Genomic DNA, 27,485 nt, shown 5'->3' on the forward strand with positions numbered 1-27,485 from the left:
GCGCCGGGATCAGCGCTCTAAGTAGTGCTGGTTAGTGAATACCAGCAGGGGAGTCACGGCCCCTGCCGGTATTCATTAACTGGGTGAGTGCCCGCGTTTCAGCGTCTATGGCTACGCGTGTCAGTGCTGACACGCGTGTCATAGGTTCGCCATCACGGCCCTGAGGGCTTATTCACACGGGCGCATATCGGCCTGGTTTTCACACCCCGGACAGTATACGCTGCCCCTATGATGCATTGGTTTACAATGCATCAGTGCACAGGGGTGTATCTCTGCAGCGTATAAGCGCCTGGTCGGGCACTCTTACGGCAGCTGTATTAACTTCTATGGGAGCCAATGACAGCTGCGGGAGGTGGGAGGGACTTTAACAGCGTGACTGCTAAACTCAGTCCCACTTCTCTTCTCCACCCCTTGCCACTATTTGCAAGGTGTGTAGCTTAGTAGCTTATCACAGTTTATGACTTCACGTCCGTTATTCTAGCAGCCCTAGTAGTAATGGCGTGTCACAGATGCCCCTGAAGGCCTCCGATGCCACGTTTTTCATATGCTCCAATATTGCCTGCCATAGTTGAGCCTTAAAGGGGTTGTCCCGCGCCGAAATGTTTTTGTTTTTTTTCAATAGCCCCCCCGTTCGGCGCGAGATAAACCCGATGCATGTGTTGGAAAAAAAAAACGGATAGTACTTACCCGAATCCCCGCGCTCCGGTGACTTCTTACTTACCTTGCGAAGATGGCCGCCGGGATCTTCACCCTCGGTGGACCGCAGGTCTTCTGTGCGGTGCATTGCCGATTCCAGCCTCCTGATAGGCTGGAATCGGCACACGTGACGGGGCGGAGCTACGAGGAGCAGCTCTCCAGCACGAGCAGCCCCATTCAACGCGGAGAAGACCGGACTGCGCAAGCGCGTCTAATCGGGCGATTAGACGCTGAAAATTAGACGGCACCATGGAGACGGGGACGCTAGCAACGCAACAGGTAAGTGAATAACTTCTGTATGGCTCATAATTAATGCACAATGTACATTACAAAGTGCATTAATATGGCCATACAGAAGTGTATACCCCAACTTTGTTTCGCGGGACAACCCCTTTAAGAACCCCAACCTCACCCATAGTGCCAGTCCCAGATGCTCCCAACTAATACTGCCCCCCTCTGTGCGCCAGCCGAGCAGCATCCCTACAAGCCTGCTAATCTGTTCCAAGTCACTCATTACAGACACTCCAGACGCCGCGCTGAAGTGATTGGCTGATTCCTCCCCGCACCGATCCCCTGTTACTGCTAATAGGTGTATGTAAAGAGCGCAAACATATCCTGGGGAAGGAGTCAGCTGACCGCTTCAATGTGGCGTCTGTAATGAGCAAGTTGTATCTAGTCAGCCGGCTCGTAGGGATGCTCTCCGGCCCGAGGTGCCACACGGCTGCTTAATTATTTTTTTACCAGCCATGAATACAGATGGTGAAAAATAATTACCGTCACCGGCCTTTAGCCAAAATTACCAACCGGGCCGGCTTCACACAGCTCACCAGGATGCCGCAGCACCCCAGTTGGGAATCTCTGGTTTCCGCAGTGCAGAGGATGATGGGAATGTTACAGATGCTCACAACTCACTTCTCCAAATATAACTTTTAATAAACTCTTATGAAGAGAGGAGGCCTCGGCCTGTAGACATTTCCATAATAATTTACATCTCGTGTTCCCTGGGGCGCTCTTCTTCAGAACGTTGCCTCTGGTATTAGTTACGTCTCTCGTCAGCAGTTCTAGTTCTGCTCGGACCCCTCTGCCTGCCGGGAGAGAGACCCCTGATCTCTGACCGCACTGTGTCCAATTTAAAGCCGCATCAGAAACTGCGGAGGTCATCTGGGCAGGTCCCTGGGGTGCTGCACACAGTCCAAGCCCCGAGCGCCGCTCATGCCAATGTCCCCACGGCTACAGAATAATCTGATTCTTGAAACTGCGGCTCAGCTCCTTGTGAGGGAGAACGATGGAGTTCAAGATGACGACCTCGGCCGGGATGGAGACATTACATCCTAGAAGGGGAAACAGAAGTATGGCAATCAATATAGTATATATATTGCAGCCCAAAGGATACAATCATTCGTATGAGGATGGCCTCCCTAAGGCAGTGATCTGCAACCTATATGTCATCAGCTGTGGTGAAACTACAACTCCCAGCATGCCTTTAGCTGCTGTCATTTACTGCAACTGGCAAAGCTACGTGAAAATGGCCACATAATGAAAGTGGATGAAAGCAGCGGCTCACAATGCCTGACAAGCGTTCACCACGACAGCCCCGGATGATGCCTCTTACCAGCGGCTGGGGCCAACGCTGCCCGGGGGTGATCATTTGCTTACACGACATCCGTGATGCAGTAAAATGACAATCTCTTTATTCTGGGGATCAGTACAATTACAGCAACATCACTTTTATATCGTTTTTTGTAATGTGATGGTTAACCATTCACTTGTTGACTACTCTGGGTCACCCTGTGGATGAACTCTCACCATTTCGCCATTTTCGTCTATCATGTACAGCTTCTTCTATCTGGTGAATAGTCATGGCGGTGTCGGCCATGATTGCGGCTAACCAGTGAGTGTTTTATGTAGTACGACTTGAAAAAATAACCTTTTTAGAAACCAAAACTTGCTTTCTGTCACCATGATTGACTCCCATCCCCTTTATTTTTTTGTCTATCGGGCTGTGTGGGGGTCCTTATGTGGGAGGTGACCTGTAGTTTTCATATGCGCCATTTTAGGGTACATATGACTTCTGGAATGCTTTTTATTATTCCATTTTTTTTCTTGGATATGGAGTAAACAAAAAAAAAAAAAAGCACAATTCTGACATTTTTTCCTCATGTTCACTGTGTGGGATTAATCCCTTCACGACCAATGACGTACTGGTACGTCCTGGAGCGTCGGGGTATGTATGAAGAGAGGTTTATAACAGCTGACACCATTAACCATTTAAATGCCGCTGTCAATTCTGACAGCGGCATTTAAATCCCCCGAACGATGGTCGGGGGTGCCGCACAGCCCCCCTGCGGTGAGATCGGGGGAGCCGTGCAGGTGTCATGGCAGCCGGGGGCCTAATGAAAGGCCCCAGGGCTGCCTTAACAGACTGCCTATCCAGCCATCCCCGTGGGGTGGCTTGATAGACTGCCTGTCAAAAAGCAGTATGACGTAATGCTATAGCATTATGTCATACTGCAGGAGCGATCAAAGCATTGCATATTAAAATCCCCTAAGGGAATTCAAAGTAATGTAAAAAAAAAAAAAAAAAAAAAAAAAAAAAATCAATACAGTTTTTTTTAATTGAAAATACAAAAAAGTTGTAAAAGTTTAAATCACCCCCCTTTTGCCATATCTATTATTAAAAAATCTAAATAATAAATTAAAAATATGTATTTGGTATTGACGCATCCGTAAAAGTCCGAACTATCAAAGTAGCGCATTATTTTTCCCGCACGGTGAACGTCGTCCGAAAATAATTTAAAAAAAGGACGCCACAAATGCACTTTTTTAGTTACCCTGTCCCCCAGAAAAAACGCAATAAAAAGCAATCAAAAAGTCGTATGTATTCCAAATTGGTACTATCAGAAACTACAGGATATCACGCAAAAAATGAGCCCTTGCTAAACTATGTCGAAAGAGGAGCATAGTAAAAAAAAAAAATATATACCAGTTTGGTATTGTAGTAATCGTACCAACCCATAGAATAAAGTTATCATGTCGCTTTTGTTGCCGTTTGTGCGCCGTAGAAACAAGACGCACTAAAAGATGGTGAAATGTTGTTTTTCTTTTCATTTTACTCCAGTTCGAATTTTTTAAAAGTTTTTCAGTACATTATATTGTACTTTAAGGCCTCATGTCCACGGGGAAAATTAGGCCCACTACGGATTCTCCATGGAGAATCCGCAGCAGGTCCCTCCTGCCTCGCGGACATGAGCGCTGAAAATAAGAATAAAAACTTACCCGCAGCGGACCGGGCAGGTCTTCTCTTCTTCACGGCCGGATCTTCTTTCTTCGGCCGGCGGATGTGCTCAGCTCGCCAGCAGCGTGCCGAGAATAATAGAATAGAAGCCTGCGGGAGCCGGCCCCCGCGGGAGACCCGCACCTAAATGGAGCGTGTCACATGTTTTTTTCATGTTCCATTTTTTTTTTTTATTCCCATTTAGTAACCATCCACGGGTATTTATCTACCCGCGGGTGGTCAATGCATCGCTATGGGATGCGGATCCGCTGCGGATTTAAAATCATATTTTGCCCGTGGGCTTGAGGCCTAAATAGCACCATTGAAAAATACAAGTCGTCCCGCAAAGAAACAAGCCCTCATACAACGACATTGATGGATAAAAAAAGGAGTTACAATTTTTTAGGGGGGGGGGGGGGAACGAAAATGGAAAAAGAAAAAGGGGCCGCGTCATTAAGGGGTTAATAATGTGATATCTTAATCATCTGGACTTTTGTCGACACAGATGGCAGATTTTTTCTTATTATTATTTTTTTGAGTGCAATGGGAAAGGTTTTTTTTTGTTTTTTTTCTAATGCGTAATAAGAAACTCATTTGGGGACTTGAAATTTATATATATACTAGCTGATATACGCGGCTTCGCCCGAGTTAATTTGGTACTGGTGTTTATCTGGTGTTCACATGGAAAATCTTATGAAGTCGTGGTTACTTTAGAGATACTGAGGAAAAAGATATGTTCACCATTTTGCATAGTTCTCTGCGTTACCCAGAAAACACCACGTGGAGGTAACCATGCGACGTTTCCTTTTTATAAAATGACATCAGGAAGTGAGAGAATTAGATTACATACATAAAATTTGGACACTAATTCTTTTGCGCTTAGAATTGAATAATCGAGTTGGGACTCATTAACTTTTCCTATTTATGACAATCAATGCTCGTGCCAAATTTCCCGTTTCTATGACACTGGAAAGTGAAGAAATTACATTCCGTACGTAAAATTTCGACGACAATTCTTTTGCGCTAGAATTGAATAATCGAGTTGGGACCCATTAGCTTTTCCTATGTATGACATAATCAATGCTCGTGCCAAATTTCCCGTTTCTATGACACCGGAAAGGGAAGAAATTACATTCCGTACGTAAAATTTGGACGCTAATTCTTTTGCGCATAGAATTGAATAATCGAGTTGGGACCCATTAGCTTTTCTTATTTATGACAATCAATGCTCGTGCCAAATTTCCTGTTTCTATGACACCAAAAAGGGAAGAAATTACATTCCGTACGTAAAATTTGGACGCTAATTCTTTTGCGCATAGAATTGAATAATCGAGTTGGGACCTATGAACTTTTCCTATTTATGACATAATCAATGCTCGTGCCAAATTTCCTGTTTCTATGACACCGGAAAGTGAAAAAATTACCTTCCGCACGTAAAATTTCAACGCCAATTCTTTTGCGCTAGAATTGAATAATCGTGTTGGGACCCATTAGCTTTTCCTATTTATGACATAATTAATGCCCGTGCCAAATTTTAAGTTTCTAAGGCATTGGGAAGTGACAGATTTAGATTATGTACGTAAAATTTTGACGCCAATTCTTTTGCGCTAGAATTGAATAATCGAGTTGGGACCCAATTACTTTTCCTATTTTGGAGATAATCTATGCTCGTGCCAAAATTCATGTTTCTACGATATCGGGAAGTTGGAGAACTTTTGGCGAGTCAGTCAGTGAGTCAGTGAGTCAGTCAGTGAGTCAGTGAGTCAGTCAGTGAGTCAGTGAGTCAGTCAGTGAGTCAGTGAGTCAGTCAGTGAGTCAGTCAGTGAGTCAGTGAGTCAGTGAGTCAGTCAGTGAGTCAGTCAGTGAGTCAGTCAGTGAGTCAGTGAGTCAGTCAGTGAGTCAGTCAGTCAGTGAGTCAGTCAGTCAGTGAGTCAGTCAGTCAGTGAGTCAGTCAGTCAGTCAGTGAGTCAGTGAGTCAGTCAGTCAGTCAGTGAGTCAGTCAGTCAGTGAGTCAGTCAGTGAGTCAGTCAGTCAGTGAGTCAGTCAGTGAGTCAGTCAGTGAGTCAGTCAGTCAGTGAGTCAGTCAGTCAGTGAGTCAGTCAGTCAGTGAGTCAGTCAGTGAGTCAGTCAGTCAGTGAGTCAGTCAGTCAGTCAGTGAGTCAGTCAGTCAGTGAGTCAGTCAGTCAGTGAGTCAGTCAGTGAGTCAGTCAGTGAGTGAGTCAGTCAGTGAGTCAGTCAGTCAGTGAGTCAGTCAGTCAGTAAGTCAGTGAGTCAGTCAGTGAGTCAGTGAGTCAGTCAGTGAGTCAGTGAGTCAGTCAGTGAGTCAGTGAGTCAGTGAGTCAGTCAGTGAGTCAGTGAGTCAGTCAGTGAGTCAGTGAGTCAGTCAGTGAGTCAGTCAGTGAGTCAGTGAGTCAGTCAGTGAGTCAGTCAGTGAGTCAGTCAGTGAGTCAGTCAGTGAGTCAGTCAGTGAGTCAGTCAGTGAGTCAGTCAGTGAGTCAGTCAGTGAGTCAGTCAGTGAGTCAGTCAGTGAGTCAGTCAGTGAGTCAGTCAGTGAGTCAGTCAGTGAGTCAGTCAGTGAGTCAGTCAGTGAGTCAGTCAGTGAGTCAGTCAGTGAGTCAGTGAGTCAGTCAGTGAGTCAGTCAGTGAGTCAGTCAGTGAGTCAGTCAGTGAGTCAGTCAGTGAGTCAGTCAGTGAGTCAGTCAGTGAGTCAGTCAGTCAGTGAGTCAGTCAGTGAGTCAGTCAGTGAGTCAGTCAGTGAGTCAGTCAGTCAGTGAGTCAGTCAGTCAGTGAGTCAGTCAGTCAGTGAGTCAGTCAGTCAGTGAGTCAGTCAGTCAGTGAGAGTCAGTCAGTCAGTCAGTCAGTGAGTCAGTCAGTCAGTGAGTCAGTCAGTCAGTGAGTCAGTCAGTCAGTGAGTCAGTCAGTCAGTGAGTCAGTCAGTGAGTCAGTCAGTGAGTCAGTCAGTGAGTCAGTCAGTGAGTCAGTCAGTGAGTCAGTCAGTGAGTCAGTCAGTGAGTGAGTCAGTGAGTCAGTCAGTGAGTGAGTCAGTCAGTGAGTCAGTCAGTGAGGGCTTTCAGCTTTATATATATACTAGCTGATATACCCGGCTTCGCCCGAGTTAATTTGGTACTGGTGTTTATCTGGTGTTCGCACGGAAAATCTTATGAAGTCGTGGTTACTTTAGATATACTGAGGAAAAACATATGTTCACCATTTTGCATAGTTCTCTGCGTTACCCAGGAAACACCACGTGGAGGTAACCATGCGACGTTTCCTTCATATAAAATGACATCAGGAAGTGAGAGAATTAGATTACGTACATAAAATTTGGACACTAATTCTTTTGCGCTTAGAATTGAATAATAGAGTTGGGACCCATTAGCTTTTCCTATTTATGACATAATCAATGCTTGTGCCAAATTTCATGTTTCTGTGACATTGGGAAGTGAGAGATTTAGATTATGTACGTAAAATTTGGATGCTAATTCTTTTGCACATAGAATTGAATAATGGAGTTGGGATCCATTAGCTTTTACTATTTATGACATAATCAATGCTAGTGCCAAATTTCCTGTTTCTAGGACACTGGAAAGTGAAAAAATTACATTCCGCACGTAAAATTTCGACGCCAATTCTTTTGCGCTAGAATTGAATAATGGAGTTGGGACCTTTTAACTTTTCCTATTTATGACATAATCAATGCTCGTGCCAAATTTCCCGTTTCTATGACACCGGAAAGTGAGAAAATTACATTCCGCAAGTAAAATTTGGACGCTAATTCTTTTGCGCATAGAATTGAATAATCGAGTTGGGACCCATTAGCTTTTCCTAGTTATGACAATCAATGCTCGTGCCAAATTTCCTGTTTCTATGACACTGGAAAGTGAGAAAATTACATTCCGCACGTAAAATTTCGACGCCAATTCTTTTGCGCTAGAATTGAATAATCGAGTTGGGACCCATTCGCTTTTCCTATTTATGACATAATCAATGCTCGTGCCAAATTTCCCGTTTCTATGACACCGGAATGTGAGAAAATTAGATTCCGTACGTAAAATTTGGACGCTAATTCTTTTGCGCATAGAATTGAATAATGGAGTTGGGACCTATTAACTTTTCCTATTTATGACATAATCAATGCTTGTGCCAAATTTCCCGTTTCTATGACATTGGGAAGTGAGTGATTTAGATTATGTACGTTAAATTTCGACGCCAATTCTTTTGCGCTAGAATTGAATAATCGAGTTGGGACCCAATTTCTTTTCCTATTTTGGAGATAATCTATGCTTGCGCCAAATTTCATGTTTCTATGACATTGGGAAGTTGGAGAACTTTTGGCGAGTCAGTCAGTCAGTGAGTGAGTCAGTGAGGGCTTTCAGCTTTATATATATAGATATAGATATATATATATATTGTGAGACGGTGACCGGCAAGGTGCTGGAGGGCAGGTATGTGTCACCTAGGATGCTCTCCTATGAGGCGCTGGGGAGCGCTTGGGCGGATACGTGCCACCGAGCAGCCTGGGCTCGGTGGAGGAAGGCGGCAGTATAGTGTTAGTGGCATTAAGCCGCTAACACGTTGTAGTGTGTAAGTGGCTCCAAGCCACATAATCCGGGCCGGCTTTTCTGGAGTAACCAAAGTGAAGGGTGGGATGGTCACTCCCACGTACCAGGTGGGGCTGGTACCAGGCCATATAAAGCCTGGGCCTACAGGGCCTAAGGAGGAACTGAGACCTCTGCAGGTCTGAGAGAGCTGGCTGGCTGTGTGCAGGAGCTATTTGTTACCAGTGTGTAGACAGGAACGCTACATGTTTAGTAAGTGCTCAGACGAGCAGGATTTCCTTTATGTTTGCCTGATGTTAAGGCCTGTATTTTGTTTTGTTTGCTTGGAAATAAACCCAGGCCAAGCCTGAACTAAAGACTTTATCGCAAGTGTCACTGTCTCTGACTGCTTATGCCCAGGTTGCTACCGATCCTAAACGCTAATCCCTCACATATGGTGTTTAAATGCGGGCAGCGGTCTTAAAGAGACATACACCAATTAATGGACATTTTGCTGCAGCAGCTGGAGAACCGTTGCTAAGGGCAACCGCCCAAGAGAGATTGACGGGAGAGTGCTGTAACCCCCCCATGTCCTGGGTGAAAGCTGCAACGGCACAGCAATAAGATACAGCCAAGATGGAGGATCTGATGAAACAGCTGACGCTAATGACGGCGACCCAGCAAAAAGTCCATGAGGAGGCCATGAGAGTTCAGGCCGAGACTAATGCTCTACTGGTGGAAGCCAATCGTTTAGCACTGCAGGAGCAACAGCGGGTTACCCAACAGCTGCAAGAGCAACTCCGGGCGGTGGCGCAAAGTGTGCAGAGATCGGCTGGTTCGCTCCCCACCACCCGTACCGCGGTACAGGCAGCCTTACAAAAGATGACACCCACCGATGACATCGAGGCCTATCTCGCGGTCTTTGAGAGAGTGGCCGAGAGGGAGAAGTTACCGGCGCCTCAGTGGGCTAAGGTAGTAGCGCCTTTTCTGACGGGAGAACCCCAAAAGGCCTACTTTGACCTCGGTGAGCAGGATGCCAAGGGCTATAATAGGCTCAAAGGTGAGATCCTGGCACGCTTGGGCGTGGACGCCCATGTGCGGGCTCGACGTGTACACGCCTGGACTTTCGCAGACGACCTACCAGCTCGCTCCCAGATGTACGACCTGTTCCACCTGGTGAGAAAGTAGCTGCAGCCGGAGTCGTCGTCCCCGGCAGAGATCGTACAGAAAGTGGTTCTGGATAAGTTTATACGCTCGCTGCCCCCCGCAATCCAGCGCTGAGTGGGACAAGGAGGTCCCCAGGACGTGGACCAACTCGTGAGCCTCGTCGAGAGGTATAAAGCCACGGAGGACTTACTGCAAGCCGTGCCTCCTCGACGTTCCAACCCCGGGAACAGCAAGTCGGCTGGAGCCCCTGGTAAGACTGTTCCATATGTAAGGGGTATCAAAAGTGTCCCCAGGGTAGGCGGCTCAGAGGGGGATCGTTTGGGGCAGAGGAGAAGCCCCAAATGGACACTCGGGTCCCGGGTAGAACCCCAAGAAGACCGGGCCACCATACGATGTTGGCGCTGTCATGAGCCCGGGCATCTTGCTGCCAACTGTCCCCTCACTGTGAAACCCATGGACTGCGACTCTGCCCGGCGGAGGTCGATGTCCGCACGGCCAGTGTGTTCTGCACCAGTCTGAGACTGCGTCAGAGACTGATCGACCCTTATGTCACCTAAAGGTGAATGACTTTGCGGTGACAGCTCTACTGGACTCAGAGAGCTTGGTTACGCTGGTGCACTCCAGCCTGGTCGATCCCAGAACCTTCACCAGCCGTCACATGGGGGTTGTTTGTGTGCATGGGGACACCAAGGAGTACCCTATTGCCCTTGTAAGACTTGATACTCCGTGTGGACTTGCCACCCATGAGGTGGGCGTCGTGAAATCCTTAATGCACACCGTGATCCTCGGGAGAGACTTTCCCCTATTTTGGGACTTGTGGCAACACCGAGGGTCGTCTGCAAATAAGATTCATGATAATGCAAATGTGCATGATGTGTGTCCAGAACCGTTTGACCCTGAGGGTACGGTTCCAGCAGTAGGGGTGACCCAAGAGGATGGGGATAACTTTCCCTTAACAGTACTAGCGGGTGAGACAGAGGTACAGGACGAAGTGGTTGCTATGCCCGACTTAGAGGTCTCACGTGCCAATTTCGGAACTGAGCAGCTCCGAGACCCCACGTTAGTAAAGGCCAGGGAAAATATTAAAGTACTAAATGGGGAGCCTCAATTCCCGGGGGCTGATACTGTGTTTCCACACCTGGCAGTCAATCAAGAGTTGTTGTATCAGGTTGACAAGGTCCGTGGGGAGGTTGTGGAACAGCTGGTGGTACCTCAGTCTTATCGCAGGATGGTCTTAGACCTAGCGCACAAGCATGTGCTGGGAGGTCATCTCGGGAGCGAAAAGACTAAGGAACGCATCCTTCAGCGTTTTTTCTGGCCAGGGGTACATGGTGATGTAAAACGTTACTGTGAGTCGTGCCCGGAGTGTCAGATAACAGCTCCTATGCCCCATTACCGGAGCCCCTTAGTGCCCTTGCCCATCATAGAGGTGCCGTTTGAGCGGATCGCTATGGACCTAGTTGGGCCCTTGGTAAAGTCCGCCCGGGGTCACCAACATATATTAGTGGTTGTAGACTATGTCACCCGTTACCCCGAAGCCGTTCCTTTACGCAATACGTCATCCAAGGGTATTGCAAAGGAACTACTTCACATGTTCTCCCGCACGGGCATACTAAGAGATCCTGACGGACCAAGGAACCCCCTTTATGTCAAAGGTCATGAAGGAATTGTGTAAGCTGCTGAATATTAAGCACTTACGGACGTCTGTGTACCACCCACAGACAGCTGGCCTGGTTGAGAGATTTAATAAGACCCTAAAAAGCATGCTAAAAAAGGTAGTCAATAAGGATGGGAAGGACTGGGACTGTCTGCTGCCATATTTAATGTTCTCAATCCGTGAAGTCCCACAATCCTCCACTGGGTTCTCTCCCTTTGAATTAGTGTATGGTAGACATCCCCGAGGGCTCCTTGATGTAGCTAAGGAGACCTGGGAGCACGAGTCCACCCCCTACAGGAGTGTTATTGAACACATCTCCCTCATGCAGGATCGAATTGCGGCGGTCATGCCCATTGTTAAAGAACATTTACAGCAGGCTCAAGAAGCCCAAAGCCGGGTATATAACTGGTCCGCCAAGGTGAGAACCTTCAACCCTGGGGATCGGGTACTAGTGTTGGTGCCCACCCTAGAAAGTAAATTCCTAGCAAAATGGCAAGGGCCCTATGACATAATTGAGAAAGTCGGAGAGGTAAATTATAAGGTATACCAGCCAGGTAGGCGGAAACCAGAACAATTGTACCATGTAAACCTAATTAAGCCATGGAAGGACAGAGAAGCCCTGACTGCAGTGAGCACCCCCCGTGGTACGGTCCCAGAGGTGTGTGTATCAGGGTCCCTGTCCAAATCCCAACAACAAGAGTCGAGGGAATTTATACAGCGTAATTCAGATGTGCGTAATTCAGATGAGCCATCTCCGAGGAGGTCAAGAAAATGCTAGACCTCGGAGTAATTGAGGAGTCGAAAAGCGAATGGTCCAGCCCTATCGTGCTGATACCAAAACCTGATGGCTCTCTGCGCTTCTGTAACGACTTCCGGAAGCTAAACGACGTGTCAAAATTTGACGCATACCCAATGCCGAGAGTGGACGAGTTGATTGAGAGACTGGGTCATGCCAGGTACTTTTCCACTCTTGACCTTACTAAAGGCTACTGGCAGGTTCCCCTTACAGAGAGCGTGAAAGAAAAGACTGTGTTTGCCACTCCAGAAGGGTTGTTTCAGTACATCTGCCTACCCTTCGGTTTGCATGGAGCCCCAGCAACCTTCCAAAGATTGATGGATATCATACTCAAACCCCATCGTCAATATGCGTCAGCATATTTAGATGATATCATCATCTTTAGCGAAGACTGGGACAGCCATCTACCCAAGGTACAGGCAGTACTGAACTCCCTTAGAAAAGCAGGGCTCAGAGCAAACCCAAAGAAGTGCGCCCTGGGTCTTGAAGAAGCCCGATACCTGGGGTATATAATAGGTAGGGGTATTATAAAACCCCAGGTCAATAAAGTTGAAGCTGTTCAGAACTGGCCACAACCCACAACTAAAAAGCAGGTGAGAGCCTTTTTAGGCATTGTAGGGTACTATAGGCGGTTCGTGCAAAACTTTGCGAGCATAGCAGCGCCCCTAACAGACTTGACCAAGAACAGTAAGTCAGTCATGGTCAAGTGGAACCATGACGCAGAAAAGGCGTTCCAAGAGTTAAAACGGGCCCTCTGTAAACGTCCAGTGTTAGTCACACCCAATTTTAAACGAGAAAACAGACGCGTCCGATGTGGGACTGGGAGCAGTTCTGTCCCAGGAAGTAGAAGGAGAGGAACATCCCGTAATTTATCTGAGCAGGAAGCTCACGCCGCCGGAAAAAAATTATAGTATCGTTGAGCGGGAGTGCCTAGCCATCAAGTGGGCCCTGGAATCCCTAAAATATTACCTGCTAGGTCGGCACTTCAGGCTGATCACAGACCACTCCCCCTTAACCTGGATGTCACAGGCAAAAGAGAGGAACGCCAGAGTCACCAGGTGGTTCCTGACACTACAAAACTTCAGTTTTTTGGTAGAACACAGGGCCGGAAAGCTACAGGGCAATGCCGATGCCTTATCAAGGACGCATTGCATGGCGGCTAAAGGTGTCCGACCCCACAGGCTCGAACAGAGGGGGGAGGGTATGTGAGACGGTGACCGGAAAGGTGCTGGAGGGCAGGTATGTGTCACCTAGGATACTCTCCTATGAGGCGTTGGGGAGCGCTTGGGCGGATACGTGCCACCGAGCAGCCTGGGCTCGGTGGAGGAAGCCGGCAGTATAGTGTTAGTGGCATTAAGCCGCTAACACGTTGTAGTATGTAAGTGGCTCCAAGCCACATAATCCGGGCCGGCTTTTCTGGAGTAACCAAAGTGAAGGGTGGGATGGTCACTCCCACGTACCAGGTGGGGCTGGTACCAGGCCATATAAAGCCTGGGCCTACAGGGCCTAAGGAGGAACTGAGACCTCTGCAGGTCTGAGAGAGCTGGCTGGCTGTGTGCAGGAGCCATTTTGAGTACCAGTGTGTAGACAGGAACGCTACATGTTTAGTAAGTGCTCAGACGAGCAGGATTTCCTTTATGTTTGCCTGATGTTAAGGCCTGTATTTTGTTTTGTTTGCTTGGAAATAAACCCAGGCAGAGCCTGGACTAAAGACTTTATCGCAAGTGTCAATGTCTCTGACTGCTTATGCCCAGGTTGCTACCGATCCTAAACGCTAATTCCTCACATATATATATATATATATATATATATATATATATATATATATATATATATATATATATATATATAATCGCACCTCTGGAAAGGGATAAAAGATCTAACTAGCGATATGCAACCTCAAACAGGACTGATAAGTACCCCACAAAAATCAAGCCCTGATCCAGCTCCTTTAGCAGTTGAAAAGGCCGACCCCATAGTGTTTTTACGTCCTGCAGCTGCAGGACGTGTATGGAGGATAGCAGGGCTATCTCCCTCCATACATTGTGCGTGTCAGCTGTTTCTTATAACGGCAACAGCCCAGACAATCCACAATCCCCTCTGCCGATCAGGGCTGTTAACCCCTTAAATGCTGCTGTCAATTCTGAGGGAGGAAAAAACAAAAATAGAAAAACAAAAAGACTCCGTCACTAAGGGGTTACAGGGGAGTTTCCAGAATACTTAGTGATGACCTATCCTGCATCTTTGTCATTATATATCAGATTGGCGGTCTTCCAGCAATCAACAACCCTGCCCATTATTTGATGTAAAGGAGGCGCAGCTTGGTGGACAAATTTTAGTGGCCCAGAAAGATACTGCAGCTCTCTTGCATTCACTTCAGTATCCCCACCATAGAGGACCTGTTGTGTGGCTGGCTGTATAGCCCCCACTCAGTCTATCATCAACAGTTTTTTTTATACTCCACCCCATACGGGCTTGCTTAGATCCGTCTCCTGCTGCTGTGTATCCCCCAAGTGAGCATTCTCCTCCACTTACTGTCAATGGGTGATGTCGGTTTTTCTCCATTTCCTACTGACATCACCGTTTATACAGTAAGTGGAGAAGAACGTCCATGTGACAGTTTCATAGTTCCAGGAGCCAAATCTAAGGGGGGCCCAAATGACAGCAAGTATGAAATAGAAGGCCGGCGGTGATACTCAGCGGTGCCGCAGCTGGCTGGAGTATACATGGGTGTGGATGGTGACTTGTACAAGGCACCTGACATACAGGGGACACGTTGCCATCTCAGTAGTGCAGCCTCAGGGTTCGATTCTTAGAAGTTATTTCGGCAAGGAAGAAGTTCAGATAATTTTAGACAAATAGCATTGTGAGGGGTTAATTCAGGTTTATGCCTTTAAATAGAGAATGATAAGTGTATTTCACAGAACTTGTTTTTATAATTTGCGTTTTCTTCTGCTAAAGGTTTAAGCTTATACGTGTAAGGGCTGACGCTTTAAAAATAGACTACAGAGACTCCATTTTGTCTCTTTGCTTGTCTGCTATAATACACATATATATCTGTATGGTTTTCAACTTTCACTTGAGAAAAATGTTAGATTTCAATTATAATGACCCACCTGGAAATATTAATTGGAATATCACAAGGTTTCTGTGCTGTTCTTATCTGTAAATAAGTTCTAGTTGAAACTTACTAACAAGCTCATAGGAATGTACCTCCCGATTAACACCTACACAGAGGAAGACATACTGATAAGAGACCGAGATGTTTTAAATCAATATATGTGCTTATTAATTTTAATTGTATCTGGCATAAAGCCACTCGCTTTGTAGAAATGTATAAAGATTGAATACATTGTACATTAAACAGGCATTTCTTTGGTTAGCACATACGGTGTGGTGTCCATTGATCTCCTCCGAGTATACTCGCATGTTCAACTGATTGGGAAGCAGACAGCATCAGCTGACGGGTCCCCTTGTGACCCCCCTAACAGCATGAACAGTTGCTGGAAGCAGCGGCTACAGACCATAGCCGTCTCATGTACAAGTGATGGCCGACAGTCACCGAGCAACAAGTCGCTCATTTGTGGCTTGGCTTTTAGTCACCAAAGCGACTGTCGTAAACAGGAGCCACTCAGTCTATTAGCAACTGCCTGTTTGCTGTAAATGTAGGCAGCAGAACAGAACACCATCGCACTCCACCTTCATTTATAGAACGGCTATTAATACTGTGTGGGAGCGCCGGAGCGATAGTCACGGAGACGGCTGTCGGCCATTTATGCCGTGTAAAGGCTCCTTTACTTTCCCATGTTTTATGTACGATGAAGGATCTTGTGTTTCTTTGTAAAGGATGTTGGCAGCGGACTGCAGCAGTGAAACCTACTTGTATATGATGTGGGACAGAGGGAGAACCGTACGTTATTATGTTCAGGAGGTGCAACAGTACAGAATGTCAGGGTTGCCACCAAGCAGTAAACTGTCCGGCGGGTGACTCACCCGCAGCACTGGATCAGGTCCTCTCCCACTTTTGGCTAAACACGCCCATCATGGTGTCTCCAGCTTACGCTACATCCAAGAAGGGTGAGAAAGTAGGTCCAATATCTCAGCTGCCAATGTGCATTTTTCCATTCAAAACTGCCTCACATCACTTCAGGCATGTGTCAGAAGGTCGCAAGTGTTTCTCACTAGTAAACGTCGCATCACATGGCACGTGAGCGCCATGCAATGTGTTCTAAGGTCCTATTGAAAACAAGGGGTGAGGCGTTCCGAGGGAATGTCCAAAAGATAGAACGTGCTGCGATGGAAAAAAAGGAAAAAAAAAAAAAAAAAGCGCTCATGTGAATAACTTCATTCAAAAGAATGAAGCTCATTCATGAAAGTTTGTATGTCTCGCAACGCGCAAAACTTGCACAAGATTCTCGCCCGTGTGAATAAGCCCTTAGCAGTTTGAAATGCTGTGCGTTTCAGCTACACAGACAACAGCGCACGAGCGTAATGTACTTAGGACTATGATCCCACGTGTGGTGCAGAATAGCTGAAATGAACGGCATCTCTGACTGCTTGAACTGGAGAGGTCAGTCAAGACTGTGATGGGCATGTTTAACCGAAAGAAGGGGGTGGAGAGCGTGGACCGGGGCTGAAGGGCAACCGCCTATTGGACTGCATGAGAATGGTCACGTGTTTCTGCATTGGAGCATCTATTGAACATAATGAGTACAGTCATCAGTCTTATCATACAATTAGGTTAGTCTACTAAACTCAGCTGACAGACATCCTTATAGGATTTTCATGTTCTTTAAGGGTTAAACTCGAGAACCCAGTCTTATGGATTCAAAATCTGAATGCAGCTCTGGGTGTGACTAGAGTACAGAGCCTAATATAATACAAAAAAGATCAGCACTAAACAAGCAACTTTACTTACCGTTTGATACGACACAAATTTCCACTTTCTTGCGTCTTTCCTCTAACTGCGCACTCATCTTATACACTAATAATGTATCGTGAAGCGTCTTACCCAGGATTGTGATGGACGGCGTTAGCTTCCCTTCCCTGAACAAGGTTTCGCTATCTATTTTGGCATAAGGATCATTAGGATTGGGATCGCTGGGCGTTCCTTCTACACGAGCCCATTGGCCAATGCTGCTGCCCCAGCCGACTATGGTGTTTAAGACACAACTGTGATCCTAGAGAGAGACATACAGATGGTGTGAAAAAAGACACAACATATTCCAGAGGTATATGCCAGTGGTCGGCGACTATCAGGACATGCAGAGAGCCATGTTCTCTCACCTGCAGCACGGCTCCATGTAAAATAATTGACTCTCGCACCCGGACGCCGGCGCCAATGGTCACTCCCATACCGATAGAGACGTTGGGGCCCAGCTGTCAAGGATACAAATGTAGGAACAGAATATAAAAAACGCTATAAACAGAACAGTCCTAAAAACAGGAAAATCAGCAATGGGAAATATGAAATGAAGATCTTTAAGAGTTCTCAGTATTGTTTTACCAAAAATGACAATAGATCACAACCGAGGAAAGTAGGAAAACCACAGAATTAGGTAGGAGTTAAAAACAGACCGGCCTTTAACCCCTTAATGACACGGCCTATTTTGGAGTTGAGGACCAAACGATTTTTTGGGGGGTATTTTTCCCATCTCCATTTTTCAAAACCCATAACTTTTATTTTTCCGTCAACGCGGCCGTATAAGGGCTTGTTTTTTGCGTGGCGAGCTGTAGTTTTTATCGGTGTCACTTTTGGGTACATAGACTATATCTTAAAACTTTTTTTTTTTTTAATGATAACAGGGAGAGAAAACGCATCAATTCTGCCATAGTTTTTTTTTTTTTTTTTTACAGCGTTAATCATGCAGCATAAATGACACACTACATTTGTTCTGCGGGTTGGTACGGTTACAACGATACCAAAATTGTTATTTTTTTTTAGGTTTTTACACTTTTTTGCAATAAACCCCCCTTTTTTTGAAATTTTTTTTTTCTCTATGGCTGCATTCAAAGTCCTGTAACTTTTTTGTTTTTTTATGTACTGAGCTCTATGAGGGCTTATTTTTTGCGAGACGAGCTGTAGTTTTTATTGGTACCATTGTGGGGAATGTACGGCTTTTTTGATCACTTTTATTGCATTTTTTGGAGGCATTTGCCTTTGTTTTTTAGCGGGTTTTTTTTACGCTTTTTGTTGTATAAAATAAAAAGTGTGTTCTACTTTTTGTACACGTCGTTACGAACACGTCAATACCCAATATGTGGGGTTTTAATTTTTTTTATGCTGATATTAGAAAAAGCATAAAAAAAGTTGTTTTTTGTTTTTTTTTTTAACACACAATTTGAGTCCCTCTGCTGACTTGCAGCACTATGCCTATGATCGCTGTCATAAAACGTGGCAGAGCTACTGCTCTGCCATGCCTTATTGCTAATACAGCGATTATAGGCATAGGCAATACAGGACGCCAGTGTCTGGCGTCCTGTTGCCATGGTGACAGGCCGGGCTCTCGCGATGACATCGCAAGAGGCGGCCGGAGACACAGAGGGAGCGCGATCCCTAAGTAGATCGCGGCAGGGAAGGGGTTAACAACGGGGGGCGCATCTCCCGCTCCCACTGCGGGATAGCATGGGATCTTATATGATCTCGCGCTTTTCCCAGGACGTACCGGTACGTCCTGTTGCGGGAAGTACCAGGCTCCCAGGACGTTCCGGTACGTCCTAGGGCGGGAAGGGGTTAAAAGTGTTTAAAAAGTGCAGTTACTCTAACATATTATAGTGACATATCAAAGGTTTTGATCAAATGGAGTCTGGGTAACGCAGCGCTCTCGCCTGAGCACTGTGCCCCTTCAGCTGTCCTCTCGGCAGCTGAAGACTGATTCATACATGTAGAAGTCTATGTGTCTGACTTCAGCTGCTAAGAGGAGCTGGAACGCAACCAAGACAGCAGAAAGGGGCACAGTGTTCATGTGAGCATTGCATGTCAGCAGGGGTCTCAGCACCCGGACCCCCTCAGATCAAAATTTTTGACTTGTTGAGTGCAGTTACTCTTTAAGGCCGCCTGCAGACGGGCGGGTCGGATCCGGCGGCGAGAATTCTCGCCAAGGGAGCCGACCCGAGCACCAGCAGGGACCAGCGCGTACTCACCCGCGCCCGCCAACTCTTTGATGTGCCAGCTTGCCGGGCGGCCGGCGCATGCGCAGGCCGGAGCCGGGTGAGTGACATTTCTGTGCGGGGCTCTGCGAACCCCACACAGAAATAGAGCATGTCGCAATTTGTTTGCTGTGCGATATTTCGCGCGGCCAAATCACGGCCATCTGCATAGGATTGCGTTTGTTAATGCAATCCTATGCAGGCTTCCAGCAGCAGAAATTCCGCAGGAAATCCCGCTGCGGAATTTCCGCTCGTGTGCAGGCGGCCTAAAGGCTTTGTGCACTTTTGCAACCAGTTTATTGCTTTTTCCATCTATAACAACTTTGCATATAGTTTGGATTGAATTGTACTTTTTTTGTGTGTGTATACAACTCTTATGAAGACTTATGAGTTTCCATGGTTACAGACTACAAGCACAACCTGTGTATTCTGACCCTGCATAAGTTACTTCAAACCCTCGTTTTCTGCTGTCTGTAGGTTTATCAAGCTGAGGAGGCTGGAGTGAAGAAACACATGATGGTGGGATAAGAAAGTGAAGAGGTTCTTTGTCTTCTGTAACCAGACACATAGCTCTGCACAGGGGCTGTGTACACAAGACACCAGATTATTATAATTTTTTATTTTTCATTCAAGGCTGCAAAGTTCCTTATCCCAATTTGAAAAAGATGTCAGCTCATGCACTTCATCATATTACGGCATACGCAGATGTCCGTGGGGCTTAACTGTACCTTAGATTATTTAAGGAGCCTTTTAAGCCAGGCTCCAAGTGATACGGTGCAATAAGCAGGGGGCCGAACGCTTGCAGCGCTGTAGTATAGAGTCATAGGGACTCTGTCCTTTAGCAAAACAGAAAGTGCCCCCTCCTTTTATTAATCTTGCCTGAAACCATTGACAATCACTCACCACGGCAGTCGGGTCTACTTTGGCTGTGGGATGTATATACACATTTCCTAGGAAAAAAAGTAAAAAAAATTGCTTTTTACTGTAATAAGTCCCCAGAGAACAGGGAGTTTATTTCTATTGCAGAGGGGCAGGAAGGTAGACCCCCATAATAATGTGCACAATGCCAATGGTGGGGCTACATTTGGAAATTAAAAACTTTTACAGTGACCGTCCAGTTATGGGACAAAGTTCTGTCCTGGAAGGGGTCGGGGAAAAAAATGGTATCTGCAGTAGTTGTTCTCTGCTATCCCTTCGATCCACCGTTTCCAGGGCTTGGGTCTTCATACTACCTAATTCCCACAGTGCATTGGTAGTGTTAGGCCACTCATGCACTGTACCTGCTCTCTGATTGGCCAGAACTGCTCATGTTATCAGTGGTGGCCAATCAGAGCACAGTGAGCATTCAGTATTAGAAAATTGCTGCAACCAACTGATGGATTGAAGGGGCAACCGAGAAGAACAGCTGCAGGTAACCTGGGACAGAAACTGGAGGGTCAGTTTAATGTTGGCAGTAGTAACAAGACTCCATACCCAGGATCATTGGCGCCCGCTCCTTGTTCAGTGCCAGTCTCTCCGGATGCATTATGCGATACTGGCTCAGATACAGACGGCTGGCATAAATAGCTGAACTGTAGAGGGGGAAACATCATACGAGTGAGATGACGAGCTTTGTGTCTGAGCTGCTGCAGGTCCAAGAGCTTACACTCACCCCGCAGACTTGATCTGACTCCAGAAGCCGTCTGTTTTATAGACATAAAGCTGTCCTCGTCCAGCCAGGGCCGTGAAGATATCCTGCTCCAACCGAATCACCTCCGACCGCTGCCAGCTAGAGTTCTCCTCGCTGCCACAGAAAAGAATAGAAAGGGATTTTTTGGGGATTCCGTAAATTTAAAAATTACTGTATTTGCTGCATTCGGGAGGTTGTAGTTTTCTGGATGTCTCACTGCTGCCGCCTGCTGGTTCAGTGTACACAGAGCACCTTCTTTTGGCAGTTATCAGTAGGCAACAACAAGGAGCCCACAGCCTCCTTCCACGCAGACCCCATCCACAACTACAAGCTCTAACCTTTCTTACTAGGGAACAAGTTAAAGGGTTTTCCCCTCATACTTTATGATCGGGGTGTTCAATCGGCGGTCCAAATAAACACGGGCTCTCCGGACCCCCCAGAACTGCTGTCATGCATGCATTGGAGGAATCTATGGTGGTAGGCCAGATGTCAGGAGCAATACTACCACCAGGGCCGAGGCTAGTTGGCGTCAGGAGATTGCATGTGACGACGCCTCAAAGCGAAGGAGCAGCAAGTATATAGTTTTTTTTTTCCATTTTGTATATCAGGTCTGGGGTTTTTCCCTTTTTACTATTGATGATCTATCCTCAGGACAGGTCATTAATACCAGATCGATGGGGCTCCGCCACTTGTGATCCATGCCAGTTTATCGTCCGCATCGGTGTTCAGGGACGAGGTGCATTAGACACCTTTGTTCCCATTGATTTCAATGGGAATGAAGCCATCTATTACACTCCTGGCCCCAACTACCGATGAGGTCATCCAGCCCCACTGACTGACAGCGGGACGGAGGATCAGCTGATCGGCGAGAGGGAGATCCTCGCAGATCTGCTGTTCTGTCCTAAAGCTAGAACATCAATAGTAAAAACTGAGAAAACTCCCCTAATGTCAGCAATCTGGCTGGGGTTTGAACTATCTTGGGGGGTCTCAGTTCTGAACTAGTTTAGGGGTCTGGGGACTGAATTTATGGGTCAAATGATAAAATCTTAAATAAATAGTTCTACAGAGTTTGTAAAACAAGACGATAAGTTTCCAGCCCTTCATCAGAACTATTTCAGTTCTTCTGCATTGGGACATTCTGACTTGACATAAAAGTTGATGGTTGAGTTCTGACTTCCAGTATCCTGATAGCAGGGGCGCCCCATCAGCATTGGAGAAGTCACTCTATACATTCTGAAAGCACACACACTTGACTGTTTCTGCAAGCGGCCATGTTTTTCTAATTCTGCAGAACTCCTTTAAGGAAAAAAACTGAACAGTAAAGCAATGTCTGGACAGCGAGCCGTCTCCATCCTCATTCATCATCCCAGCCTTTAAAGAGAATGTGTCGCCTCATTTTTTAAAAAAAACTAATTAGAAATAAAATAATATTATTAGTATTTGGTTTTAATCATTTGTTTGTAATCGCAGTTTTTTTTTTCTTCTACTGTCTGCACACGACTGGGAGGGGAGGCAGGGGGGCAACCACCTCGCTTGGATTGCAGTTAACAGCAATCGAGAGATTTGCTTTAGAGCAGCCACATAGACCTTAGGAATCTATAGGCTGGAGAGGGTTATTGCTTTCTATGGAAGAGAGTTGTGGGCATGCTCTGTGACCTGTGCAGCAGGGAGGGGGAGGAGGTGAGCTGTGGCCATCACCTACCATGAACGGTGGATCCTGTATTATATACACACATACATTCTATCTATCTGTACTTTTATACGGGCAGATAGTTTCCAGAATAATTGCTCAAACAGGAGATTACGGGTAACTGTCGTTCCGTGTAAACCTGGGACCCGACAGAGAAAGCGAGCTAAAAACCGAGCAAGTGTCGGCCCATTTAAACAGTCAGTCACCCATCCATGAACGACTGCCTGTTCACAGTGAATGCAGGCGGGCGACTGGACGAGCTCTCTAGTAGAGTTAACCTCCATTCAGTCAGTAATTATTATCACTACTGTGTAGAAGTACAGGAGCCATAATTGCTAGGACAACCTTCAGGCGCCTAAACGCCCAACAGTCGTCTTGTTTAACCCCTTCCCGCTCCAGGGAGTAAGTTTACGTCCTGGGAGCGGGGTACTTCCCACAACAGGGCGTAAAATTACATCCTGGAGATAGCGAGAGATCATACCTGATCTTGCGCTATCCCGCAGCGGGGGCCGGCTGTCAGTCACAGCCGTCGTCCCGCTGCAACAGCGGGGGAGCATTGGAGATGCGTCCCCCGCTGTTAACCCCTTCCCTGCCGCGATGTAAGTAGATCGCGGCAGGGAAAGAATTCACAGAGGGAGCACGCTCCCTCTGCGTCTTCGGCCAGCTCTCGCGATGTTATCGCGAGAGCCCGGCCTGTCGCCATGGCAACAGGACGCCAGACACTGGCGTCCTGTATTGCCAATGCCTGTTATCACTGTATAAGCGATAAGGCATGGCAAGGCAGTAGCCCTGCCATGCCTTATCACAGCGATGGGCAGTACTGTGGTCAAAGTCCCCCAGAGGGACACCTGTGAAAAAAAAAAAGAAGATTAAAAAAAATGAATAAAAAAAAGTTTAAAAAAACCCTTTTTTATGCTTTTTCTCAGATTAGCATAAAAAAAAAGGTAAAAAAAAAATTAAAATCCCACATATTTGGTATTGTCGCGTCCGTAACGACGCGTACAATAAGTTGCACATGCTTTTGACTGTGCGCAGAAAAAAGCTTTAGAAAAAAAAACTATAAAAAAACTAAGGCAAAATGCTAATTTTTAGCATTTTGCCTCACTAAAAACGCAATAAAAGTGATCAAAAAGCTGTATGTACCCCAAAATGGCACCAATAAAAACTACAGCTCGTCTCACAAAAAATAAGCCCTTACACAGCTCCGTACATCAAAAAATAAAAAAGTTAGAGGACTTTGAATGCAGCGATTAAGAAAAAAAAAAAGATTTCCAAAAAAAGGGTTTTTATTGCCGAAAAGTGGAAAAACCTAAAAATAATGTAAGAATTTTGGTATTGTTGTAACCGTACCGACCCGCAGAAAAAATGGATTGTCTTATTTATGCTGCATGATTAACGCTGTAAAAAAAAAAAAAAAAATAAATAAATCTATGGCAGAATTGATGCGTTTTCTTTCCCTGCTATCATAAAAAAAGCAACTAAATTTTTACAATATAGTCAATGTACCCAAAAATGACGCCGATAAAAATTATAGTTCGCCACGCAAAAAAAAAGCCTTTATACGGTCGCGTCGACGGAAAAATAAAAAAAATTATGACTTTTGATAAATGGAGAAGAAAATCCACCAAAAATCATTGCGTCCTTAAGCCCATAATAGGCCATGTCATTAAGGGGTTAAAAGTACCCTTAACTGTCATTGTAAGCCTGCCTGCGATGCTCAGAAGTTTTCTCTGCAGACCGCTACTAGGCTTAGTGGTCAGTGTGAGAACTGCAAGATTTCAAGTTGTGTTTTTTTTTTTTTAACTCTAGATCATAATATTGAAAATTAGTTGCAATAAAATATGCCAACAATTAAGAAAAAAAAAGTTGAAAACAAAAACCCAATTCAATCAATTAGGTTATTTTCTGACGACACATTCCCTCTAAAGTCGGAGATGAATGACACAAGAAAGATGAGAAGTTGTAGAAGAAATGGTTGTGCGGAGTGAACAGGTTTGTGATGCCATCACCACGGTCACTCCAGTGCTCATGCCATGTGCCTGTGCCACACACAGCACTCACCTGATGCAGGAGGAACAACTGGCCACACATGCAGGAGGTACAAGGGACATAGAGGCAGAGGAGGAGAAAAAGAAGAAGAATGAATGTACATGAGGAAACAATAAATAAAATAGGAAGACACTGCAGAATCGGAGAGATGGGGATGTAGGTGGGGGTCCGTGCACTGAGGAAGAGGAGGGGGAGAGGCGACTCACAGCTGCAAGTCTTGCTGGTTGCGTTTAAACACCTCAGCAATGTGCTGGAATATTGATGGTGAGAAGAGGTAGATCCCGCAGTTGATGATGTCGCTGACAAACGTACCAGGCTTCTCCACATAATGCAGGACCTGCCGAGAACAAATACAAAGTCGTCAATAATCTCCAAGCAGTTCATTGATAAAATTCAGCCTGCCTGCAGTCACCACTAGAGGGAGCTCACTGCAAACTGCTTATTGAGGTCAAAGGGAGCTGTATGACTCTGTAGGCAGTGAGCTCCCCCTACTGGATGCAAAATGGTTTCCCTTTAAAGGGGTTCTACCACAATTAACTTTTATTACCCATCGATAAATAGGTGATAAAAGTGATCAGCGGGGGCGTCACTGTTGAGACCCCCACTTATCCTGAGAGATGGGTCCTGTTTCACTTTCTCCTCCCCACAAGGAGTAGATTGAATTCCATCAACCTTCAAAATGGGACTGTTGGAGATAGCCAGGCGCTTGTACTCGGCTATGGATTTTTGCGAGCCTGCAGTAACAAGAAGAGGAGGATACAGGACGTATGGTTCTCAGGATCGGTGGGGGTCTCATTGGTAAGACCCCACCAATCAGATGTTTATCATCTATCCTATGGTTGTGTTACAACTGTAAAGGAGATATGGAGCACTATAACAGGATAAAGCAGCTCTGATCGCTATGAAGCTATATTATAAAATTAATTGGCGCAGTACGATAGACCAATTAGTGAATCTCCACTTTTTAACAACATTTTTATCTAAGTTAAAAGGGGTCCCCACTCCGTAACATTCCTATTTGTTAAAAGGGTCCCTTGACAATAAGCAGAGCACATAAAGACCCCCTGCTGGAACCCGCAGCGACCAGCTGTGATCTGTGGGGAAGTGTGGCAGTAAGTGTTCAGCTTCCACAGGTGAGATCAAGCATTACAGCGTCCAATAACATCAACAGGTTGTCTGTGTAACGCGGAACAGGACGGATCCTCCGGAGCACGAGCTCTGGCACTTTTATACGGCTCGACAGTCCGGTAAACGACAGCAGGAGCGCTGATGTCACTACTAGGTCATTAGCGCTGGTGCAGAGCGTTTACACAGGCTTCACCGCCGGATCGCGGGCTTCTCGCTCAGTGGTCACCTTCTATGTGGAGAGGGGAGCATTTACACAGAACGACAAGCCCATGCTTCAGAGATGGTTTTTAAGCTGAAAAAGTCGGCGATAAAAACCTGTAAATGAAGAGTGAGCGATTTTTGTGCATTTACACTTCGTGATTATCGCTCAACTTTGATTGTTTGAATGGATTTTGCCCGATAATCGTCCCGTGTAAATGGCCCAATACTCTTTGTAACCGCTCTTCATACTGATAAATAGATGGCCTTGAACAGAAGTCCCTACTCGGCATTCACTAGGGAATATGAAAATGGGTTTCCTAAACTAGACGTCCCCTTCTAAGGATACTGCCTGTAAAACCGCGGCAGAAATCTGTGGCTATTCTGCCGTGGTTTTGCTGCAGACCTGCAGGCGGATTTAGCCTCGTCAATTAGCAAAATCCGTGTGCGGAATTCTAACGGCTTCCGCACAGAGTTGCATCGAGCTTGCGGAATTGTGTAAGAATTCTGCACGCGGTTTCGGCCTACTGACGGCTCAATCCACACGCAGCGCTGTGTGCGGCGCAGACATAAATTTCTGTCAAGGCTTTACAGGTGAAATCTGTGCAGAAAATTTTCTGGCAGATTCTGCCGTCTGAGCATAACCGGAGAATGGCCACTCACAGATCACAGCGCCTCACTGAGGGGAAAGAAGGAAGGAAAGTTAGAGCAAAGTTTTCACAATATTCCATATTAATGAAATAGTTTCCCTTTTTATTTGGTGCGCTATGGAATCCAGAATGTAACTACTGGATGGATTCTCCTCTGCACTGCAGCAGATCAGCATCGGCCCTGACCGCTAGAGATTCAGCTGTGCCTGACTAATCTGATGCCAGTCACCCCCTGTTATGTCATGAACTACCCCTCCTCGGCTGTCCTGGCACTGGCGCCCATATTACCTCCTGGGTATTGGCCTCTGCCACGATGCAGCCGTAGTTCAGAGACTGCGTCCTATTCGCCTGTAAGAGAAGACGTTTATTAGCGGGACAACATTATATACATGTTGTAGTGTTCGGACCGAATATGCAGAATATCACCCCGAGAAGTCGTTACTAAGATAACACTTCTGGGATTGTGGCGGAGATCACATATATAAAGTGTGATTACTGGATAAGGAAACGCTCTGCGTCTGAGAGAGGGAGAGAGAGATTTCCCCTCCGTTCCTCCCCGCTCTCTCCAGCTGCTCCCCGCCCGTCGCCGACACCCGAACCCTGTCTCTCGAGCGGGCAGGTACTCGCTAAGGGCAATGCTCGCTCGAGCAATTGCCCTTAGCGAGTATGCTCGCTCATCACTACCAGCAGTCCTATTGAAAGTGAATGTAGCAGCAGCATGCTTGTGCGACTGTTATTCCAGTCTCATCCTCACTGCGTCGGGGTGCAGTGAGCCCACAGTGAGGACAATGGGGGACACAGGAGTCCGATACTCAGGATCGATG

The 27,485-nt window shown here is 46.3% G+C and overlaps 1 protein-coding gene across 1 annotated transcript in view; it reads right to left on the reverse strand.

Annotated features, from left to right (window-relative positions):
• Positions 1-1,608: 1,608 nt before the first annotated feature.
• Positions 1,609-27,485, reverse strand: part of GMPPA (GDP-mannose pyrophosphorylase A) — a 34,720-nt gene continuing 8,843 nt past the window's right edge. The window contains exons 6-13 of the mRNA XM_066575505.1: positions 26,950-27,009; positions 24,892-25,022; positions 20,929-21,060; positions 20,751-20,848; positions 20,181-20,227; positions 17,415-17,507; positions 17,140-17,308; positions 1,609-2,027 (exon numbers count right to left, since the gene is read on the reverse strand). Coding sequence (XP_066431602.1) covers positions 1,927-2,027; positions 17,140-17,308; positions 17,415-17,507; positions 20,181-20,227; positions 20,751-20,848; positions 20,929-21,060; positions 24,892-25,022; positions 26,950-27,009 — 831 coding nt within the window. The 3' untranslated portion in view covers positions 1,609-1,926. The remainder of the gene's footprint in view (positions 2,028-17,139; positions 17,309-17,414; positions 17,508-20,180; positions 20,228-20,750; positions 20,849-20,928; positions 21,061-24,891; positions 25,023-26,949; positions 27,010-27,485) is intronic.

This window comes from Eleutherodactylus coqui, chromosome 8 (genome assembly GCF_035609145.1).
Source record: "Eleutherodactylus coqui strain aEleCoq1 chromosome 8, aEleCoq1.hap1, whole genome shotgun sequence".
Classification (NCBI taxonomy): domain Eukaryota; kingdom Metazoa; phylum Chordata; class Amphibia; order Anura; family Eleutherodactylidae; genus Eleutherodactylus; species Eleutherodactylus coqui.